The 15024-nt window shown below is 43.2% G+C and overlaps 3 protein-coding genes across 3 annotated transcripts; 1 reads left to right on the forward strand and 2 right to left on the reverse strand.

Moving 5' to 3' along the window:
• Positions 1–153: 153 nt before the first annotated feature.
• Positions 154–2886, forward strand: cskmt (citrate synthase lysine methyltransferase). The gene is made up of 2 exons (XM_084552481.1): positions 154–363; positions 903–2886. The coding sequence occupies exons 1-2, from the start codon at positions 282–284 to the stop codon at positions 1580–1582; spliced, it is 762 nt and encodes a 253-aa protein (XP_084408607.1). The 5' UTR covers positions 154–281; the 3' UTR covers positions 1583–2886.
• A 352-nt stretch (positions 2887–3238) lies between these two features.
• On the reverse strand, positions 3239–6815 carry LOC311491804 (ependymin-like; the record flags this gene model as incomplete). Its single annotated transcript, XM_084549841.1, has 4 exons — positions 3239–3362; positions 4258–4342; positions 4428–4620; positions 6699–6815. The coding sequence occupies 4 exons, from the start codon at positions 6813–6815 to the stop codon at positions 3239–3241; spliced, it is 519 nt and encodes a 172-aa protein (XP_084405967.1).
• A 5762-nt stretch (positions 6816–12577) lies between these two features.
• On the reverse strand, positions 12578–14957 carry LOC311493422 (ependymin-like). Its single transcript, XM_084552070.1, has 6 exons — positions 14834–14957; positions 14632–14666; positions 14403–14537; positions 14121–14313; positions 13856–13943; positions 12578–12982 (listed from the first exon to the last, which is right to left on the reverse strand). The coding sequence occupies exons 1-6, from the start codon at positions 14901–14903 to the stop codon at positions 12859–12861; spliced, it is 645 nt and encodes a 214-aa protein (XP_084408196.1). The 5' UTR covers positions 14904–14957; the 3' UTR covers positions 12578–12858.
• Between the last annotated feature and the right edge of the window lie 67 nt (positions 14958–15024).

Below are 15024 nucleotides of genomic sequence, written 5' to 3' on the forward strand. Positions count from 1 at the left end.
AGATTTGCTGGATACTTGGACGCATTTAATAGACATTTAGCTGGTCGCACGGTTATTTAAAAGCGTGTCCGCACTTTTGTTTACACTTTGCACTCGCACATGCGCAGTCGCGTCAATGCGGCAGAAACTAATCAAAGATCGTCAACTACATCAGCAGACGCTATTCTCCTTTAACGTTTTCGCGCACGCATCTTAGCATAGACTCGGCACGTTTGGTACCACGTAATATAGTCGGAGTGAGAGCTCCTGCTCGGGTGCAAAGAGTGTAAAACGAATCCAAGATGTCTCCGTTCTCAAAGTCGTTGAGTTTGTCCAGCGTGAGAGTGATTGCCGCTTGTGTGCGGCACCATTCGTCTCTCACAAGTACGTCCAAACCAGGAATTATTATACAATTAAATAAATCTACACTGACTGGAAGGTTTCTGTAGCGGCGTGGCTCGTGACGGTGACACTACAGCCTGCTAAACTAAGCTAACTAGCCCCAAAGGGTTAGCTATTAGCATCTGTAGTGCACTTTTGTGCAAGTGGTCAGATAAACTATAATTTAAGTTTTTTTTATTTTTATTTTGGATGCACTATGAAGCATTTTTTGTTGTTGTTATTTAGTTTATTAGGTACCAAGCAAAAAATTAATATTCTGAGTGGCAGGAAGGTTTGTATTGTTTATTGCAAGACAACAGGTTGGACTAAAATATATATTTATAGCATTATACAGGTGAATTTGTCAATTACCCCCTACAAAATAATAAAACACACGTGTCAGTATGCTAACACAATAACACCTTGTATTATCAGATGTCAGAAATAAGTTTTCTTATAAACTAGGAACTTATTAAGTCAAATTTAAAGGCATTTAATCAATGTTTTACTACTAATGTTCACTTATCTGTTTTTACACCTAGCTGAACTGATTGAAAACATGGATAAGAAAGCCACCTGGGACCGCTTCTACACTGAGACCAGCAGCGGGACGACGGCCACCTTCAAAAACTTCGAGTGGTTCTTCGGTTTCGATTCTGTCCGGGACTTCGTCATGCCCCTCTTAAAGACTGTGTCCCGTCCAGATGCTCCGCTCCAGGTCTTGGATATGGGCTGTGGCACGTCTGCGTTGGGCCCCTCTATTTACAGACACTCTCCTGTTCCAGTATGTGTCACCTGTGCAGACATTTCCCCGATAGCCGTGCGGCTAATGCGGGAACACGCTCAAGCCAAAGCCGTTCAGCCCCACAGCCTCTCCTCTCGGCTCGCGTTTGTAGAGCTGGACTGCACGCGGCTCGACGAGCACTTTGACCCCGGCAGCGTGGACCTCATAGTTGACAAGGGTACCACGGACGCCCTGCTGAGGTCCAAGGAGGGGAAAGGCAAGGCCGGCCTTGTGCTGAAGCAGTGTTTGAAGGTGTTGCGGGGTTCAGGGTCCCTGCTCCAGTTCTCAGACGAGGACCCTGACGCCAGGCTGCTGTGGCTGGAGACGGCGGCGCGGGATCCGGGGTCGATGGCGGCAGATGTTGCAGTGCAGGAGGTTGGGGAGCTCAGAGGAGTGTGTTACTACTGCTACCAAGTGACTCCTCGCTGTATTGTATAGCAGCGACGTCTACCTCTGGACAGTCATAATATTAAATAAGTTCATTCATTCCTCTTCTGTAACTGCTTGTCCTGTGAAGGGTCGTGGGGTCTGCTGGAGCCTATCCCAGCTGTCACTGGGCAAAAGGCGGGGTACACCCTGGACAGGTCTCCAGTCTGTCTCAGGGCTAACACAGAGAGACAGACAACCATTCACACTCACACCCACAGCCGGAGTGGATTCGAACCCTGAACCTTCTTGCTGTGAGGCATCAGTGCTAACCATCACACCACTGTGCCGCCAACAACAGCCTCATAAAGATTGAAACTTTAGTGGAGGTTGATGTTTTACGCAGTTACTGGATTTACGACAATGACGTTGTCTTTTCTGCCCCAGTCTTTTTTTGCCCTTATCTTGCTTGTAAACCCGTCTTGTGTAGCAAAGTGCAAACACCCATGAGCAGAATTCATTCTGAGCAGAAGCTGCAGCACAAAGGAAAGGGAGCAAAGCCCAGTACAGAACAGACAGACACATGCAAGCAAAAATGTCAATGAATGAGCAAATATTCAAGATGCATAAAGGACAAATACACTCAAATTATGCAGACATACGGGAGATTATGTATTTTTTTGGGGGGGAGTTGTTCTCTGTTATTAGATTTGCCAATATAGCCAGCAAGGTGTTCTGTTAAAAATGATTCATACATAAATATATCAGATCAAAAAGGTGCTTGACCTCAACTATGCAAATATGGAAACTGGTGGCCATTACTTCACCCCGAGTACAGGTGGCAGAGAGAAAATATAATATGAAAGAAACGGAGATCAAAAAAGGGACTTCAGAAAGCACGTAGCCCTTTAATGTCATCATGAAATTGAACCTGATGCAAAATTTGCTTTTATACGATCGCAAATCATCACCTACATGCCAGTATCTGGGTTCATAGTGAGAAAGAAATTCATTGTTTATGGTATTTTAGAGTTTGTCACTTACCGCAAAACAATGAAAATATGTTGATGACTCCTCCCGCACTTGGGGGCGTGTACTAAATTTATATCCAATGAAATGGACTTATCTCTGGTTCTCGGCTGGAACGCGAATGGGCGATACTTTTTCAGGTTATTGGCGCCGACCAGTAAGAGCAGACTAAAATCTTTGTTAAAGGAAATCAATAAATAGGCGGAAACAAATATGATTCCTGTTTGTTTTATGTGGACTTTAAAATGTTGACCTTTAATCTGGAGGTGGTTTCTGAGGTTCATGTGTACATGTTTGGCTAAAATCTCTCAGTCATCCAGGTCATGGTTTACCCAAATACACAAAGCTAAAACATACTTGTCCTCGTTTCATCTTGTTTTTCTGGGCCAAGAGAACACACATACGTCCAAAAAGGTCTGACACTCCTGTTGTCCCATAGAGTATTGTACTGGTGTTGTCTTTATTGCCTCAGAGTCCCGAGCATGGCTGTGATCCCTCGTCTGAAATATTGTTTTCTAAAACTAAACTCTTTATATGTTAATGAAAGGAGAAAAATTATACAATGCAGGCTGTTAAACCCCACAACATGTATTAATTCAATTTGATTTAAAAAAAAAAAAAAAAAAGACTGCTGTTCGTTTCCCCAATGATTGCTGGAAGAGAAAACGACAATTCTGTGCAATGAATCACGTGCAGCTTTCAAAGCACGCTGAAGAAGGTGGCCGGGTCCTCGCCATCCTCTTGCTCCAGCTCGGCGTCCTCGCAGAACTTCGGCGGGATGAACTCCTGGGGATCCACCTGCCCGACGGCGTTGTTGAAGAAGCTGAAGTGAGAGGCGGGGAGACAGAAAATCTGAGGATGCTAATTCAGGCCTTGCTGGCAACCCCCTGCTGTGTTTTATTCTGGGGTGGAATATCTAAATTAAAGGAAAAAATACTCTAAAGCTTTGGGGTTAGTGTAAAAAATATACTTTGAAGTTGCTTTGACACTCAGATGATCTCTCTTGCTGTAGAATGCTAAATATGACGACATTATGACCACCTTCTTAATATTGTGTAGGTCTCCCTTGTGCCTCCAAAACTGCTGCGACTCATCAGAGAATGGACATGGGCCTTCTGAGGGTGTCCTGTTGTTAGTGGGGGGGCCTTTGATTCCTATGGGTTGAGGGGAGGGGCCTCTGTGGATCATCCCACAGATACTTGATCTGTTTGGGATCTAGTGAATTTGGAGGCCAGGTCAACACCTTGTGCTGATGTTCATGTTTTTTGAGTTGTTCCTAAACCGTTTTTGTGTGTGTGCCTGTGTCAGGCTGCATCCTGCTGGGGATGGCTGCTGCCATCAAGGAGTGTCATTGCTATGAGGTGGAGGTGCCTGGTCTGGTCTAGGTGGGTGCTACATGTCCACATGAATGAATGCCAGGTCCAAAAGCTTCCCAGCAGAACATTGAATTGTCTCAAGATGGTCAATGTTATTTACTTCTCCGGTCATAATGTTGTGGCTGATCGTTCTCTTTTATTAATTTTTTTTGTCGTTGTTGAGCTCAATTAAAAACGAATGTCCTCAGTGGTTCCACATAACGGGAGCTCACATATTTAACTAATACCTCTGATCATGGCTCCGCTCCATTCAGACATGTGATAAGTTATGGCAGCGAGTCAGCACAGCCAAGCAGGGCGAGATCATTGTTTTGTAATTCTTTCAAAAAGAAACGCTCTGACCTTGTTACCATCAATCCACTCTTGTCGAAAAACATACTGCTGACAGGAATACATCCGACCTCCGTGACAGAGCTCGAGTACCTTGCTGCGGAAACAGAAGTGGATCACGAACTTAAAAAATGCGAGAGCGATGTTTTGACAGAAGAATCAGAAGAAACCTCTTACTGTACCTGTCTCGTTTTTCAGCTGCATCTCGCCCATCCAACTATTGATTTGGAGCCCCTGTCCTGGACCAGAGGAGCTGCCCAGCGTGGCCGGACCGAGCGGGAAAGCATTCTGGGGAACCTCCAGCGGGTGGAAGTCAACACTCAGAGGCTTCTTGCTGCATGTCTTGCTGCTGTTGTTTATCTTGTACATAACACTCTGGAGGAGAGGACGGGACGGCGTTATGCAGCAGTTTGTGTTGTGCATATGTGACCCAGGTTTGGGGGTTTTGTTTCTGTGGTTTCAGTTACAGATTCCCCTAAATACAATTTATGCAAAAAAACGGTAAACCCTGTGAATTACTAATGTTCCATGAATGCATCACAGGCAGGCTATCAGCTAGCAGCGTCTTGTGTGCGGAGAGGATCGAGTCTTCCCTCAATGCTGTAGCATACGTGAAGAGGCAGACGTGGTTGTCTTTGTTGAAAACAGTGAAATACGGTAAGTATTTTAGAGTAAGATTCAGATTAAGTTAAAACTGAACTCGTGTATCGCCAGAAAGGAAACTACTGCAAGCTGCAGGGTCGCTGTGGATAGACGAGCACTTGAGAAACTCCGGCGGGTGTTTCTTCTAATCACCCGAGTATCCTGGTGAGAGTATCAGTGTTGCTCCAACATAATTTACTGGTGTGTTGTTTTACCTTGAAATACACGAGGACTTAAAAAAAAAAAAACTTAGCTGGTGATGCTACGTTTTTTAGCCGCTAATTGCTCTCGGCTGCATTACGGGCTAGCGCTAAGCCATACCTGTCAAACATACGGTCCGGGGGCCAAAACCGGCCCGCAAGAGGGTCTAATCTGGCCCGCAGGATGAATTTGCGAATTGCAAAAATTACACTGAAGACATTAACTGCAATTTTTCCATTTAAAGTAATTGCTATTCCTAGGGTTCACACAGATTTAGTAGGAGAGTTGTGGACATAACACAACACTGAGACCCAGAACTAAACAGAAATTGCACTTATATTTCTTAAGAAATGTCCAGTCATTAAATGTAAACATTTTCATAATGCTCTTCTTTGCACTAAAACAAAGGGAAACATTTGGAGTTGTCGTTATTTATAGGTAAACATTGTGTTATTGGTCTGTATGTGGCCCCTGAACTAAAATGAGTTTGACACCCCTGTGCAAAGCTAACTGTACTGTACTGTAACACATGGGACAGTTCGTGTATAATTGAATGTGTTTAAACTGAGGCGTGGGTTATAACATATAAATTGACTGGATGCACGAGTTATTTGAAAAGTGTGTGTACGTAAAAGAGATAATTTAGTTCATATGTTATTATAGTTAATTCTGTGTTACGCAAATTTTATTCTGGTAACTCTAAAACAATGGACAGTGAAAACCAGAAAATACAGACTGTGTTTTAACTGTTCTACACACTTGTGTGTAGGCTGGTTTTTGTTGATGGACGATTCTATCTGTGACATCGGGGAGCTGCTTTGTCTTCTGGTCCAGATCGCCATCGCTTTTATGGATGCCTTCATCTTGTCAGGACGCTGACAAGAGTACGTTGTGCCAGTCCAAGGGACGGTAGGGACCAAATCAAAGGAACTCAAACTGAGGAGACTTTTTCTATTTTTTTTTTTTTTTTGGTACTTTTTTTTTTTTTTTTTGTTCTTGAAGCCAAGAGAGACTGAAAATGAAAGGGAAAAAAACTGAAACTGAATAGAACTGATAACTGAAACATAAGTGTGTTTTGGTCCACTTGTGTATGAAGCACTGAGAATTGAATATTCTTTTATTGCTAATCACTACAAATTTGGGTGAACCATTAATTTGTGTTATCCTATTTTCATGGTATTTTGAGTTAAGATTTGGCTCAAACAATTTTGGTTCTTTTGAAGAGGTACTTCAGTATATATGAGATATCTGAGAAATGATATGCTGTTATGATATTTTCATAAATGCATTCTCCATTTTTTTCTACTAAGTCAGTGGTTGCGTGTGTTGTGTGGGTTGGAGGTCTTATGTCTCTCCTCGTAGAGTCTGCTACTGCCAGTCTCCTTCCCGAACCTAGTGAATAGTGAACCTACTTCAGGAACCTGAGTAAACCTGTAATCGTATCGAATTGTGAGGTCTTTGGTCTGAAGTATTTCAGAGAACCCCAGATTGAAATACTGTAAATACTTAAGCCAAGATCAGCATCAAAGGAACCCTACTAGAAGGGAAGGTGACGTGCAGGTCACACATACCACCGCCTAGAGTAGATACCACTGCTAAGTTGCCATTACCTGTCCGTAGAGCAGAAGGACGTCATGGTGGGAGGGCTTATTGTCAAGAGATTCAAACTCTCTGAGGCGGATGCGCTTTCCCAGTGCATCATAACTGTACCTAGCGACGACCGGCATTCTTGCATTTGAGACCTGTGATATAATTTTACTGATAAATTATCTATGGCAAATGCGAGCCTTCAGATGTATTAATCAGTCAGAGGTGGCTTACACTTACCACAGAGAAGCCTCCAGACAGCAGTGGCGGCGATGCTGTTAAAATCAAAGCAATGCTTTTCATCCTAATGGACCTTTGGAGCATTTTGCTTCACAGATAGTGCTACCATTGGCTGCAGCCCTGGAAGAAAGCTCAGTAAACACTTAAAGCCGTGCGTTGTACTTACTGCATGGTTTTGGTGCCTGAGCCAGACAGGCCGCTGGCAGGCACACGAGCAGGACGACAAGGACTCTCATGCTGCCTGATCACTTTCCTCTTGCAGTAGTGGCAAATGCAGTATGATGCAGCTTCAGAGTTCTCACTTCCTTATAAACAGGCATTAGGCTCCACCTCTTCATCCACTGCCAGATTTTCTTTGAGTCCTCAGTTGTGCAGCAGCCCTGTCAGAATCAAGGTAAAAGGTATTTATAATAGTGGGCTGCCCCCCTGTGACTCAGCTGGCTGATATTATATGTTTAAATCTGGCCTGATCAAAATCCGACATTGATTTAGTGGATGAAAATATTGAGCCATGTTGATAATATCACCCCCGAAAGCCTCCTTAAGTCCCTCTCCAGGCAGAAACGAAGAAGCTGCTCGGCTGTGTCACCCCCTCATGTGAAAGTCTTCCTCAGTTCCACTTTGGTAAGAGTTGAGGAAGGTTTTTCGAGTGAGAATCGACGTGTCCTCCAGAAACTCCAGCAAGTCCACCTCTCGTCTACAGGTCTTCTTCAGAACGGATGGACCGAGGCGGCCGTTCGAATGAAGTCTCAACCATGACCGCCTCTCATTTGAAAGTCTTCCATTTCTGACACACGTCACCGTTCTGCCACAATTTTAACTAAGCTAAATATGTACAGTGGCGAGAAAACTGATGTGAACCTTTTGGAATTTCATGATTTTCTGAATAAATTTGTCATAAAATGTGATCTGATCTTCATCTAAGTCAATGGTATTGACAAATAAAATGTGTCTAAAATAATAACACAACATTTCTTTTGATCTTTCATGTCTTTATTGAGAACAACTCAAAAAAAAGTGGAAAAAAGTGGAGCAAACATCATGATTTGGGCCTGCTTTGCTGCATCAGGGCCTGGCCAACTTGGAATCATTGAGGGGAAGATGAATTCCAAATATATCAGACAATTCTTCAGGATAATGTGAGAATGTCTGTACGTCAGATGACACTGTGTAGAAGGTGGGTGATGCAGCAGGACCACGACCCAAAACACCAGAGCAAGTAAACAACAGAATGGCTTCAGAAAAACAAAATCTGCCTTTTGGAGTGACTGAACTCTTTGTTAAAGGAAATCAATAAATAGGTGGAAACAAATGGGATTCCTGTTTGTTTTATGGGGACTTTAAAATGTTTACCTATAATCTGGAGGTGGTTTCTGAGGTTCATGTGTACATGTTTGGCTAAGATCTCCCAGTCATCCAGGTCATGGTTTACCCAAATACACAAAGCTAAAGCAACTTGTACTTGTTTCATCTTGTTTTTCTGGACTAAGAGAACACCCATATGTCCCAAAAGGGTTGACTTCCCTTTGTCCCATCGAGCAGTGGTTCCCAACTGGTCTGGGTTCAGGACCCACCATCACCCCTTAAATCCAAACATCCAAGCAAGAAAGTTTCCCGGCGGTGATGATGCCAAGGCAGGGGTGCACAGTATGTTGATCGCGAAGGCAGTGCGGGCAGATGGCGTGCCAATGGAAAAATTAAATGTTTTAGATGTTAGTCTAATCATTTATCTGCTCTACCTCCAAAACAAACAGCAAGACAAACGTTAATCTTTTTTTTTCTTTCACTTTTTATTGCGACATGCCCGTTCAGCAGCACACATCCACAGCCGTGCGCAACTTCAATTGAGACTACCATCTTTCTTAAAGGGACAGCGCTATTTTTTTTAAAGGTGCAGTGCACCAATTTTTCTTAATGAAAATAAAAACAAATATGCTCAGTCTAACTGCACAGTGGATCGATGCTGATTTCCAGCTGTGAAAGCTTCTGCTCCGTTATTATTCAACATGAGTGGAGTCAAGTTAAACATTTTATTTAGAATTTTATTTTATATTATATATTGTACATTGTTGGAATGTGCTAAATAAATATTTTCATAATTTTGTAATTGATTTATTCTTTGAAACATTACTATTCATTTATGAAATTGCAATGCCTTGATTTTAGTGAGGGTAGTACAGAGTCATAGCCATGAATGCAATGGTACTAATAGTCGCCATAATAATTTCTTTCTGTGTTTCGGTTTCGATTTTTCGGCCTTGGGTCCTCATTTTCGGTTTTCGGTTTCATGCCAAGATTTTTCATTTCGGTGCATCCCTAATAAGTACATTCATTCATTCATTCTGTGAAGGGGTCATGGGGTCTGCTGGAGCCTATCCCAGCTATCACTGGGCAAAAGGCGGGGTACACCCTGGACAGGTCTCCAGTCTATCACAGGGCTAACACAAAGAGACAGACAACCATTCACAATAAATAAGTACAGTATTCAACACAATTGTAAATGTCGTCATTCCAAAACATACTTGTAAATCTGAGCCCTGGTATAAATTTAAGTGAAATACGTATTTATGCAATGCTCGCTCATTCATACACCACACACATGCTGCTTTACTTTATTTGACTAAAGTGTGAGGGGCATCATCTGCACCCATTAACTGTAAATCAGTGGTTAAAGGTGAGAGCTCCAAGATGTTCATGACTTGTCATCCAGTGCCATCTAGTGGTCAGAGGAGTGGTATCGCTTCACCCAATTTGGAGAATACCAACAAAGCATTCACTTCATTTTCACTTGCTTCACGTACACTTGTCTATTTAGAAAACATTCATTCATTCATCTTCTGTAACCGCTTGTCCTGTGAAGGGTCGTGGGGGGTGCTGGAGCCTATCCCGGCTGTCCTTGGGCGAGAGACGGGGTACACCCTGGACAGGTCTATCTCAGGGCTAACACAGAGAGACAGACAACCATTCACACTCACACCCACAGCCGGAGTGGATTCGAACCCAGAACCTTCTTGCTGTGAGGCATCAGTGCTAACCATCACACCACTGTGCCGCCAACAACAGCCTCATAAAGATTGAAACTTTAGTGGAGGTTGATGTTTTACGCAGTTACTGGATTTACGACAATGCCGTTGTCTTTTCTGCCCCAGTCTTTTTTTGCCCTTATCTTGCTTGTAAACCCGTCTTTTGTAGCAAAGTGCAAGCACCCATGAGCAGAATTCATTCAGGGCAGAAGTTGCAGCACAAAGGAAAAGGCAGCAAAGCCCAGCACAGAACCGACAGACACATGCAAGCAAAAAGGTCAATGAACGAGCAAATATTCAAGATGCATAAAAGACAAATACACTCGAGTTATGCAGACATACGGGAGATTATGTATTTTTTGGGGGGGAGTTGTTCTCTGTTATTAGATTTGCCAATATAGCCAGCAAGGTGTTCTGTTAAAAATGATTCATACATAAATATATCAGATCAAAAAGGTGCTTAACCTCAACTATGCAAATATGGAAACTGGTGGCCATTACTTCACCCCGAGTACAGGTGAAGGTCAGAAAAGGGACTTCAGAAAGCATATAGCCCTTTAATGTCATCATGAAATTGAACCTGATGCGAAATTTGCTTTTACACGATCGCAAATCATCACCTACATGCCAGTAAGTGGGTTCATAGTGAGAAAGAAGTTCATTGTTTATGGTATTTTAGAGTTTGTCATTTCCTGGAAAATGGAAAAAAATGTTGATGACTCCTCCCGCACTTGGGGCCGTGTACTAAATTTATATCCAATGAAATTAACTCATCTCTGGTTACCAAGCAGCACTGCCAGCTTCGGCTCTCAGTGTGTGGGCGATGCTTTCTCAGGCTACTGGCGCTGACCAGTTAAGAGCAGACTGAACTCTTTGTTAAAGGAAATGAATAAATAACAAATGGGATTCCCGTTTGTTTTATGGCGACTTTAAAATGTTGACCTATATTCTGGAGGTGGTTTATGAGGTTCATGTGTAAATGTTTGGCTAAAAACTTTTTACGACACCCCGGAATATCTTGCAGAATAGGAAGATAATCACATCTGGGTTAGAAGTAAAAAAGCAGCTAAAAAAAAGAAGTCAGGAGTGATAACTTGAAGTGGCTATTCGTTACAGCCCAGGCATCTTTCTCCCTTTCTAGCACCTCCTCTACTTTTTTTTTAAATTATTATTAGCTTATTTATCAGGGACAATGCAGCGCACATTATTACATACATAGCTATCACAGTCAATGCCATAACAATGTCTGTGGATGTGTTACATAAAAGGTTTCTAGCCAGTTGGCTAATTTGCAACCCCAGTCCCTGGTCAGACCTTTCTATAAACATGTTGTAGTCTAAAAGTATTCTAAAAGTGTAGTATATGTGTACAAACACCTCTCTATGCACATAGAAACCAAAAAAACATCAAGGGTAATTTTAGTGTTCACATCCTAACCATACACAACAGAATAACCACAACATACCAGTCACAACATACGCCAATACAATAACACAGAAAGCAAATCATATACGATACAACCCCCAGATACCTAGCCGCCCGCAAACTCTCACCTATGGGAGCAGCCAGTCACACACACAACAACACAGGCAACAAAACATCACATCACGTAAGACCCAGTCCCCAGATACCCAACACTCGCAAACTCTCACCTATGCGAACAGCCAGGCATCAGCACAGACAGTACAGTAAAACATAGACAATAGAGTATGTGTATGTGTGTGTGTGAGCGTGTGTGTGTGCGTGCGTGCGCACATGTCTTAATGGTCGCAACCCTGATTTACTTTCAGCCAGTGTTTTATCTTACTGTTAAATGTTTTCAGTTGTGTTTGTGTTTTTAGTTCTGTCGGTAAGTCGTTCCAAAAACGGATTCCTATTACTGAAAAACATGACTGGCCGAAAGAAGTTTTGCGCCCCTCTACTGTGCAGTTGCCACCCACTGCTCCCCTTGGGTTGACGCAGCTGTTATCCTGCTGTTTTTCTGTCAAAAAAAAGCTTCCTCCAGCTGTTCAGTTTTAAGAAGAGCCTCACATTCAGCGCTTGTCGAGAAGAAGGACCTTGAGGACTGTTGTGAGGAGCTTACCAAGTTCCGTCCTGGTGTCTTTCTTCACACGGCGGCGAATGAAATCAGGGATCTTGCAGGGACGCTGAGACAGATTCTCCGTTTTAACGACGTCGCAGAGCAGCCCCTTGTGTTATTTAATGCGTATCTTTATCCTTTATAGTTAATTAAATCCTTCCTTAACTCACTAAGACGACACACCTTGGATAAATCTCTTGACACTACTGAAGTATCAAACACTTGTCAACCGTTAGATCCTTTTCCACTCTTTTCGGATTGGCTACATTTTAATAAGACTGACTTTTTAATCTGCTTTTTGCTTTGCTTATCAGATCTTCACCTCAAATGTGTTCAGAACTAAAGAAGCTGCTTGGATGAGTGATAAAATGTCAGCGAGAAAACCTACTTGTCCTTGTTTTAGCTTGTTTCGGCTTGTTTTTCTGGACTAATAGGACACCTATATGTCCCCAATTGTCCCTATTGCCTCAGAGCCCCTAGCATGGCTGTGATCCCTCGTCTGAAATATTGTTTTCTTAAACTAAACTTTTTATATGTTAATGAAAGGAGAAAAAAAACATATAATACAGGTATTTTAATAGTAAATTCCAACATTTCACATCCACTGTGACTGTAAAATCATATGGTACATATATCATTTTTCACAAGGCCCACAGTGAAGGGTTTCTGTTGCAGGGATCCTCAGTTTGTTTGTATTATACAGAGTATTAAACCCCACAACATGTTTAAATTCAATTTGATTTAACTGATTTCAATAAAAAAAAAAAGACAGCTGCTCGTTTCCCCAATGATTGCTGGAAAAGAAAACGACAATTCCGCGCAAAGGATCACGCGCAGCTTTCAAAACACGCTGAAGAAGGTGGCCGGGTCCTCCCCATCCTCTTGCTCCAGCTCGGCATCCCCGCAGAACTTCGGCGGGATGAACTGCTGGGGATCCACCAGCCCGATGACGTTGTTGAAGAAGCTGAAGTGAGAGGCGGGGAGACAGAAAATCTGAGGATGCTAATTATTTACCCCAAGCAGATTTCCCGGTTCAGGCCTTGCTGGCATCCCCCTGCTGTGTTTTATTCTGGGGTGGAATATTTAAATTAAAAGACGAAATACTCTAAAGCTACTCTAAAAAATATTTGTGGCTTTGGATGCTAAATATGAAGGCAAGATACACTGATCAAGCATAACATTATGACCACCTTCCTAATATTGTGCAGGTCTCCTTTGTGCCTCCAAAACAGTTGTGACTCATCAGAGAATGGACATGGTCCTTCTGAGGGTGTCCTGTGGTGTTAGTGTGGGGCCTTTGATTCCTATGGGTTGAGGGGAGGGGCCTCTGTGGATCATCCCACAGATACTTGATCAGTTTGGGATCTAGTGAATTTGGAGGCCAGGTCAACACCTTGTGCTGATGTTTTTTTGTTTTTCTTTTTTTTATGCTCCTGCTGCCATCAAGGAGTGTCATTGCAATGGGGTGGGGGTGCCTGGTCTGATCTAGGTGGGTGCTACAAGTCTAAGTAACAGCTATATGAATGAATGCCAGGTCCAAAAGTTTCCCAGCAGAACACTGAATTGTCTCAAGATGATCAATGTTATTTACTTCTCCTGTCATAATGTTGTGGCTGATTGTTTTTTTTGATTCAGTTTGTTTGTTGTTTCTCTCTGTTTGTTGACGTTGAGGTCAATTAAAGACGAATGTCCTCATTGCTCACATATTTAACTAATACCTCTGATCGTGGCTCCGCTCCATTTAGACATGTGATAAGTTATGGCAGTGAGTCAGCATAATCCATCAGGGCGTGATCATTGTTTTGTAATACGTTCAAAAAAAAAAAAATGCTCTGACCTTGTCACCATCCATCCACTCTCGTCGGTGTGATACAGAGTGCTGACAGGAATACATCCGAACTCCGTGACCGTGTTCATGTACTTTGCTGCGGGAAACAGAAGTGGATCACGAGGCAGCTGAGGCAGCGCGACTGGACAAACAGGTTCATGAACTTAAAAATACGAGCGCGAGGTTTTGGCAGAAGAATCACAGGAAGTCATGCGCTGCGGTGCTCACTGTGATTTTTCTGTGTGTTTCTGCGCCTCGCTTCCTCTTACCGTACCTGTCCCCTTTTTCAGGTGCATCTCGCCGACCCAAGAATTGACCAGGACCCCCTGTCCTGGACCAGAGGAGCTGCCCAGCACGACCTGACCGAGCAGGGAAGCATTCTTGGGGATTGCCAGCGGGTGGAAGTCTACACTCAGATGCTTCTTGCAGCATGTGTGGTTCCTGTAGTTTATCTTGTACATAACACCCTAGAGGAGAGGACGGGACGGCGTTATGCAGCAGTTTGTGTTGTGCATACCACCGCCGACAGTAGATACCACTGCTAAGTTGCCTTTACCTGTCTGTAGAGCAGAAGGGCGTCAAGGTGGTAGGACTTATTGTTATAAGTTCCAAACTCTCTGAGGCGGATCCGCTTTCCCAGTGCATCATAACTGTACTTAGCAAAGGCCATCAGTTTCCCATTTGTGGAGGTCTGTGATATATAATATATATATACATTTTTACTGATAAATTATCTATGGTGAATGCAAGCCTTCTATTTATCACAGAGGGGGCTTTACACTTACCACAGAGAGGCTCCCAGACAGCAGTGGCGGCGATCCTGTTAAAATCAAAGGAATGCTTTTAATCCTAATGGACCTCTGGAGCATTTTGCTTCTCAGATAGTGCTACGCTGGTAACTTTCTTTGCATATTCCTGGAGCAAAAGGTTGGCTGCAGCCCTTGGAAGAAAGCTCCGTAAACACTTAAAGCCGTGCGTTGTACTTACTGCATGGTTTTGGTCTCTGAGCCAGACAGGCCGCTGGCAGGCACACAAGCAGGACGACGAGGACTCTCATGCTGCCTGATCACTTTCCTCTTGCGGTAGTGGCAAATACAGTATGATGCAGCTTCAGATTTCTCACTTCCTTATAAACAAGCAGATTAGGCTCCCCCTCTGCATCCACTGCCAGGTTTTCT

This window comes from Chelon labrosus (genome assembly GCF_963514085.1).
Source record: "Chelon labrosus genome assembly, chromosome: 1".
Taxonomy (NCBI): domain Eukaryota; kingdom Metazoa; phylum Chordata; class Actinopteri; order Mugiliformes; family Mugilidae; genus Chelon; species Chelon labrosus.

Coding starts and splice junctions, on each gene's coding strand:
- cskmt (XM_084552481.1), top strand. CDS start 282: ATGTCTCCGTTCTCAAAGTCGTTGAGTTTGTCCAGCGTGAGAGTGATT. Junction 364..902: donor GCACCATTCGTCTCTCACAA/GTACGTCCAAAC, acceptor TTTTACACCTAG/CTGAACTGATTGAAAACATG.
- LOC311493422 (XM_084552070.1), bottom strand. CDS start 14,903: ATGAGAGTCCTCGTCGTCCTGCTTGTGTGCCTGCCAGCGGCCTGTCTG. Junction 14,667..14,833: donor TCAGAGACCAAAACCATGCA/GTAAGTACAACG, acceptor TGATTTTAACAG/GATCGCCGCCACTGCTGTCT. Junction 13,944..14,120: donor GCACCTGAAAAAGGGGACAG/GTACGGTAAGAG, acceptor TGTTTCCCGCAG/CAAAGTACATGAACACGGTC.